This window comes from Nerophis lumbriciformis, linkage group LG03 (genome assembly GCF_033978685.3).
Source record: "Nerophis lumbriciformis linkage group LG03, RoL_Nlum_v2.1, whole genome shotgun sequence".
Classification (NCBI taxonomy): Eukaryota; Metazoa; Chordata; class Actinopteri; order Syngnathiformes; family Syngnathidae; genus Nerophis; species Nerophis lumbriciformis.
In genome coordinates, this window is record NC_084550.2 from 63,380,001 (window position 1) to 63,388,214 (window position 8,214).

Here is an 8,214-nt window from a genome sequence, read left to right on the forward strand (position 1 = left end):
TGGGGACGTTAAAGAGAGCATCAGCCGAGACTACAACCTGGCCAGTACAAGTGTCTTATAGCACCGTAATGGGATGGCTTGCGGCAGTTTTGTGGCGATAAGTAGTCCTTTCACGACCATTGTTTTTTACGATAGCTACACAAATTATTGCACATTTTATCATTTCAAAGGCTTGTTTTAGTTGCTCACTGTATGTAAAAAGAAAATGAATGTGCACCTGGTGTTTTATAACCGTAACATTGTTAGCTTGAAACCAAACCTGTGTGAATCACTTTTAAAATGTAGAGCCTCTCAGGTATATTTATATACTGCGTCATGTTGTTCACAGTGGGACCCAAAAAAATAACACTTTTCCATTTTGTTCTGCACACACAATTGAAGAATGTTTTCCCTTTTTTCACTCTTTATTTGTCAGGATTCAGGATTTGTTTGGTGGCATCGATATCCTAGGAAAGTAATTTCAGAATTCACTAAAGATGAATGTTGTAGAAATGGTCGTTTATTTGTACGTTGAGGCCAGTGAACGTCTTCCTTGACTGGCAAAACATTAGGACTCAAGCAGTAAAATGTAAACCCATGTACTAGACGTGTCTTAGATCAAAGGACTAATTGTGCTAGAAGAATGAACTTGAATGGTAAACCTGTACGCCTTTTTATGTCTTTTCAGTGTCTGTTTATATGTATTGTTGGTCGATGTATTCTTCTTCAGAGCTGCTAACAAGTTCAAATCTTTTATGGCTCAATAAAATACTTTTCATAAGTATTTATTGTCAGTTCTAGGATAACAGGTGAGCTTGAAGGAATGTTTTCCATGTACGATTGTGAAGCCACATTTAAAGTACATTTTAGTTATAAAGCGCTTTTTACAGATAAAAATCCCAAAGTGCTGTACATAACATAGGTCAATTGAAACAACAAGTGCAACATCATAAAAAGGATGAAAAAGTGTTTTTTTTAAAGAGTCTACAGGGTCAAGCTCACAGAGGAACTGGTGCAAGTCATTCCAGATTCTGGGGGCTACAGCCTGGAATGCCACGTCTCCCCGTGTTAAAAAATTAGTTTCTGGGATCTTTAGGAGACCTGGGCCTGAAGACGGAAGGCTGAGCCCTGAAGTGTAGGGGCACAACAAATCAGCGATGTACTGAGGGGTCCAACCAGGCTACGCACAGAAAGTTGGGACTAAAATCTTAAACTGTATGCGGAATTTGACCGCAAGCCACAACGAGGGTCATGGGGGCTGCTCTGGGTGCACCGGTCAAAAGTCTGGCAGTCGCATTCTGTACAGTCTCTTTAGAGTTGACTTGTTGAAATAAGTGACAACATAGTTACAATGATCAACGTGAGACAAGATGAACAAGTGAATGATCATTTTGAGATCTGATTTTGACCAAAAACCTTTCACTTTAGAGATATTTCTCAGGTGATAGAAACCGTTTTGGTCAGTTGACGACAGTGACGCTCCAAGGACAACCCCAAGGTTTCTAAAGCTGGTTTTAACAGATGCACCTAGAACACCGATGATCAGGAGGATCTTTTAATCGGGAGCAATGATCAGAGTTTCCGTTTTGTAAGAATTTTGAAGACAACCAGTTTTTGATACAGGATACACATTGCCACAGCAGTTTTTAATTTAGTTATAGTCCACACATGTCAAAATCAAGGCCCAGGGGGCTAGATCTGGCCCGACACGTCATTTAACGTGGCCCGCGAAAACCTAGGAATAATGTGCATACTTCATCTTTCTTACTGAATGTTTTCATTGTTTCCATTTTGACAGAAAAAAAAATGCAATAGAGGAAATTTCATATGTTTTAAACTTTGATATTATCTTTGGGCACCTTGTCATTCGATTCCGGGTGAGGATTTGAGTCATAAATGATACTCGATTCAACACAATTCTCGATTCAAACTGATTTTTGCAATGTATTATTTGGTATAATAATAACACCTTAACAAAACAGCTTAGAGGTTACAAGACCTCTTTTTTGGATGCTGACGTATGACATTTACCAGGTAATTAAATTGTTTTTTAAAAATAATTTGTCAAAAAAAATAAAACATTTTTTTCGATTTTTGAAAATTATTAATCAATTTACAAACGAGATGAATAAGAATCGTGATTTAAAAAAAATTTAAGCTCCAAGCAGCGATGGACGGGACCGACTTTTGCTGGTGTTTCCTGCCTTTACCCTTTCAACCTATTTTCACCCGCACATTACCTACCTTCTCTGCATAGTGGGGTCACGCTGGTGCTTTCTGCCTTTACCCATGCAACATATCTTCACTTGCACATTACCTACCTTGTCTGCATTGCCTCGACCACACCTGCGCTTCCTTCTTTCACCCATACAACATATCTTCACCCGCACATTACCTACTTGCTCTGCATCCTCGGGTCACGCTGGTGCTTCCTGCCATCACCCAGGCAACATATCTTTACCTGCACATTACCTACCTTCTCTGTATCCTGGAGTCAAACTGGTGCCTCCTTCTTTCACCCAGTCAACATATCTTTACCCGCACAGTACCTACCTTCTCTGCATTGTGTGGTCACGCTGGTGCTTCCTGCTTTTAAGCGGCCATCTTGAGACGGCAGCAGCATCAACGCAGCGGTTCTTTGAAGGCTAGTAAAATCAAAACCGGAGCAGTAATTAAAACTCTTTCGTCAACTTTTAATCAGAAGGGTTCAATCTCTCTCCTGTGCTAGTTTGAAGCCGACACGACAAACGCGCTCAGGAAAGATAATGTTTGAAAAAAGGTGACCGGTGTTTACAAAACTTTTGTTTTGAAGGGGGAATTGCAAACTTCCAGTTTTGTCTGAGTTTTCTTCCTAGGAGCAGTTGTGTCTGTGTTTTCTTCCTAGGGGGCGCTAGAGCGCAATTTTGAGTTTTGGGGTTGGGTTTTTTCATTAGATCGCAATTTTTGCCAGTCCTGTTGTGTGTGTCCAGTTTGGTGAGTTTTGAAGCATGTTAAGGGGGTCAAATTACAGCTCAAAGAGGCAAAGGTTACTGTTTTTACCACATTTTTGTTTTGAAGGGGGAATTGCCAACTTGTATGAAATCTAGGTCTAAGTGAGACCTACATAGAGGTTTTTGTTTCATGTCTCTACGACATTCCTACCGGAATTTACAAGCAGTTTTGTCTGTGTTTTTTCCTAGGGGGCGCTAGAGCGCAATTTTGAGTTTTGGGGTTTGGTTTTTTTTATTAGATGGCAATTTTCACCAGTCCTGATGTGTGTGTGTCAAATATGGTGAGTTTTGAAGCATGTTAAGGGGGTCAAATTACAGCTCAAAGAGGCGGCCGGTATAATAATAATAAAACGTTACAATTACAATAGGGTCCTCTGTCCCAAAGGGACATTGCGGTCCCTAATTATTTAGCACCCCTAATTATTGTATACCGTATTATAAAAATAACAATAAATACTTAAATATCTGCTTTTATAAGTCTCATCTTGACTTATGATTTCAAAGCAAGTTATCCATCTATTGTACGTACACAAATCAAATAACCAAATGCACAAGCAATTGTGCAATAATATAATGAGGCGATTATACTTTTATATTCTTACATCCACTGTTACAAGCGGCCCTCTCAGGGCAGCCATGACTGCGATGTGGCCCTCAATGAAAATAAGTTTGGCACCCCTGTTGTCAGTCTTTTGACGAAAATTGTGTTTTAGTCATATTTTAGTAATCTAAATCAATTTAGTTTTAATCTAGTTTTAGTTGACTAAATTCCTCAACATTTTAGGCAACGAAAATCACAGTACCTTTTGTCGACTAAAATACAAAGTATTATGGTTAAAATATCTTTGAAGATGTCTTGAAACCACTTTTATTAGGGTTATTACAGAACATCCATTTTCTAACGCTTATCCCTTTCGGGGTCGCGGGGGGTGCTGGAGCCTATCTCAGCTACAATCGGGCGGAAGGCAAGGTACACCCTGGACAAGTCGCCACCTTATCGCAGGGCCAACACAGATAGACAGACAACATTCACACACTAGGACCATTTAGTGTTGCCAATCAACCTATCCCCAGGTGCATGTCTTTGGAGGTGGGAGGAAGCCGGAGTACCAGGAAGGAACCCACGCAGTCACGGGGAGAACATGCAAACTTAACACAGAAAGATCCCGAACGCAGGATCAAACCCAGGACCTTCATATTGTGAGGCAGACACACTAACCCCTCATATATCTCAAAACTAAATTCACAAGACATACACGACATGAATATTTCAATAAGTATATTTTACACTAACTTTACTTTGCTTGTTGAACTGGAGCCTGCGGGTACACCCTAGCCTGGTCGCCAGCCAATCACGAGGCGCGTAGACCAAACAAAAGTAACCACGTATGAACTTTTTAACCAACCTAACAAGCGAACCATTGACTTTGAGGCCAACATGAGGTCAAGGCTGGTAAAACATGATTCATTAAGAAATATTCAACTGGGATCCTGCACAAGTATAACCAATGCCATCTGGACAATTATTTACATGAATGAGGATCAATACAAGAGGAATTCCCAATGGAGAGGGAATAAGTTTATTTAGTTCAGCGTGAGAATAAATAACTCATTTTTATTTTAACCTGTTGGTAAATGCAAAAATTCAACTGCATATACAAACCCCGTTTCCATATGAGTTGGGAAATTGTGTTAGATGTAAATATAAACGGAATACAATGATTTGCAAATCATTTTCAACCCATATTCAGTTGAATATGCTACAAAGAAGATATTTGATGTTCAAACTGATAAACATTTTTATTTTGGCAAATAATCATTAATTTTAGAATTTGATGCCAGCAACACGTGACAAAGAAGTTGGGAAAGGTGGCAATAAATACTGATAAAGTTGAGGAATGCTCATCAAACACTTATTTGGAACATCCCACAGGTGAACAGGCAAATTGGGAACAGGTGGGTGCCATGATTGGGTATAAAAGTAGATTCCATGAAATGCTCAGTCATTCACAAACAAGGATGGGGCGAGGGTCACCACTTTGTCAACAAATGCGTGAGCAAATTGTTGGAACAGTTTAAGAAAAACCTTTCTCAACCAGCTATTGCAAGGAATTTAGGGATTTCACCATCTACGCTCCGTAATATCATCAAAGGGTTCAGAGAATCTGGAGAAATCACTGCACGTAAGCAGCTAAGCCCGTGACCTTCGATCCCTCAGGCTGTACTGCATCAACAAGCGACGTCAGTTTGTAAAGGAAATCACCACATGGGCTCAGGAACACTTCAGAAACCCACTGTCAGTAACTACAGTTGGTCGCTACATCTGTAAGTGCAAGTTAAAACTCTCCTATGCAAGGCGAAAACCGTTTATCAACAACACCCAGAAACGCCGTCGGCTTCGCTGGGCCTGAGCTCATCTAAAATGGACTGATACAAAGTGGAAAAGTGTTCTGTGGTCTTGGAAACTGTGGACGTCGTGTCCTCCGGACCAAAGAGGAAAAGAACCATCCGGATTGTTATAGGCGCAAAGTTGAAAAGCCAGCATCTGTGATGGTATGGGGGTGTATGAGTGCCCAAGACATGGGTAACTTACACATCTGTGAAGGCGCCATTAATGCTGAAAGGTACATACAGGTTTTGGAGCAACATATGTTGCCATCCAAGCGACGTTACCATGGACGCCCCTGCTTATTTCAGCAAGGCAATGCCAAGCCACGTGTTACATCAACGTGGCTTCATAGTAAAAGAGTGCGGGTACTAGACTGGCCTGCCTGTAGTCCAGACCTGTCTCCCATTGAAAATGTGTGGCGCATTATGAAGCCTAAAATACCACAACGGAGACCCCCGGACTGTTTAACAACTTAAGCTGTACATCAAGTAAGAATGGAAAGAATTCCACCTGAGAAGCTTAAAAATGTGTCTCCTCAGTTCCCAAACGTTTACTGAGTGTTGTTAAAAGGAAAGGCCATGTAACACAGTGGTGAACATGCCCTTTCCCAACTACCGGTACTTTGGCACATGTTGCAGCCATGAAATCCCAAGTTAATTATTATTTGCAAAAAGAAATAAAGTTTATGAGTTTGAACATCAAATATCTTGTCTTTGTAGTGCATTCAATTGAATATGGGTTGAAAAGGATTTGCAAATCATTGTATTCCGTTTATATTTACATCTAACACAATTTCCCAACTCATATTGAAACAGGGTTTGTATATCTTAAAACATGCCGAGGGTTATGGGTCCACAGTCGGAGACTCCGAAAAGTGTAATCTGCACTACAAAGGAGGAGTTTGTCCCTGGAAAACATCCTCTACCCAAATTAAAAACCCTTTTTAATCATGCTGCTGCTCCATCTTTGCACAGGTGAAATTATTTTTGACTTATGCGGTTATTGATAATAAGCTGCAAAATAAATATTATCCATCCATTCATTTTCTACCGCTTGTCTATTTCTGGGTTGCGGTTGGGGTTGGAGCCTATCCCATACTTGCCAACCCTCCCGGATTTTCCGGGAGACTCCCGAAATTCAGCGCCTCTCCCGAAAACCTCCCGGGACAAATTTTCTCCCGAAAATCTCCCGAAATTCAGGCGGAGCTGGAGGCCACGTCCCCTCCAGCTCCATGTGGACCTGAGTGACGTGTTGACAGCCTGTTCTCACGTCTGCTTTCCCACAATGCCTGCCCAATCACGTTATAACTGTAGAATGATCGAGGGCGAGTTCTTGGTTTCTTATGTGGGTTTATTGTTAGGCAGTTTCATTAACGTCCTCCAAGCGCAGTAACAACACACAACAACAGCAGTCAAGTTTTCGTTTACTGTAAAGCAGTTTGTCTTCCGTAACAGCAATGTTGTGACACTTTTAAACAGGACAATAGTGCCATCTACTGTACATGCATATGTGACCCACCCATAATGTGTCACATTTTTGTGTTGATTTATTTATTTTATTTTGTGGTTTGAATTCGTTTTTGGAGCTGTCATTCCACATTTATCAGTATTAACATTGGTCAGTAGGGGGCAGTAGGGCGTTTCTTCCCAATTGAATGCTATCACCTGCAGACCGGAAGTGTCTAGTCATTCTGATGAGAGCGACCAGTCTGTGAACAATTGAAACGTCCTGTGTGCTTTTTCCTCCTGTATAACAGGTTAGTTTTGGTGAATCAACTCACTGAATAATATCCATGTGATCTTTATAAATTTAAGTACACATTCTGATGGTGGAGCCTAACTCTAAAGTGTTTGTGAGTTGTAGTTTGTATTTGTGAATGAATCCAGTGCACAGCTGCAGTAATCAATACAAAATGGCGACGTGAGTACGCAATGTTTATATAGGAACTTCTGATCCTAATTCAGACTCCCAAATTAGAGCTCCCGTCTTCTTATTGGTTTTATAATGTATATTTGTATAATGTGTGTGTTCTGAAATAGTGACAGAGAATAGAACAAGGATGGACAATTCAACCCTTAACCCAACAATGAGTAGATGAGTGTTATGTGTGTGTATATGTGTAAATAAATGAACACTGAAATTCAAGTATTTCTTTTATTTATTTATATATATATATATATATATATATATATATATATATATATATATATATATATATATATAATAAAAAAAAAATATATATAGCTAGAATTCACTGAAAGTCAAGTATTTCTTATATATATATATATATCTTAACCACGCCCCCAACCACGCCCCCCGCCCCACCCCGACCACGCCCCCCACCTCCCGAAATCGGAGGTCTCAAGGTTGGCAAGTATGGCCTATCCCAGCTGCATTGGATATATACATACAGTATATATCCATGTATACAGTGCATCCTGAAAGTATTCACAAAGCTTTATTTTTTTCCACATTTTATGTCCCAGCCTTAGTCCAAAATGTAATATATTAATTGTTGTCCCCAAAATTACACACACAATACGCCACAATGACGATGTGAAAACGTTTTTGTTTTTTTTGCTAATTTATTATCCATTAAAAAAATGGCATGGCCATAAATATTAACAGCCTTTGCTTATTACTTAGTTGATGCACCTTTGGCAGGAATTACAGCTTCAAGTCTTTTTCAATATGATGCCAAAAGCTTGGCACACCTATCTTTGGGCACTTTCAACCATTCCTCTTTGCAGCACCTATCAAGCTCCATGAGATTGGATAGGAAGGGCTGGTTTTCATCCAGGATGACATTAAAAAAAAAAAAACATTTTCTAACAAAGTGGTTCTTAACCTGGGTTC

General features: G+C 39.9%; 1 protein-coding gene across 3 annotated transcripts in view; it reads left to right on the forward strand.

The window, feature by feature from the left end:
• The window catches only part of LOC133588471 (volume-regulated anion channel subunit LRRC8D-like), a 15,393-nt gene extending 14,630 nt beyond the window's left edge, over nt 1-763 (forward strand). For all 3 annotated transcript variants that reach the window (XM_061941066.2, XM_061941079.2, XM_061941058.2), the window contains one exon: nt 1-763. This exon is cut by the window's left edge and continues 2,413 nt beyond it. In XM_061941066.2, coding sequence (XP_061797050.1) covers nt 1-61 — 61 coding nt within the window. In that variant the 3' untranslated portion in view covers nt 62-763.
• Nucleotides 764-8,214: the final 7,451 nt, after the last annotated feature.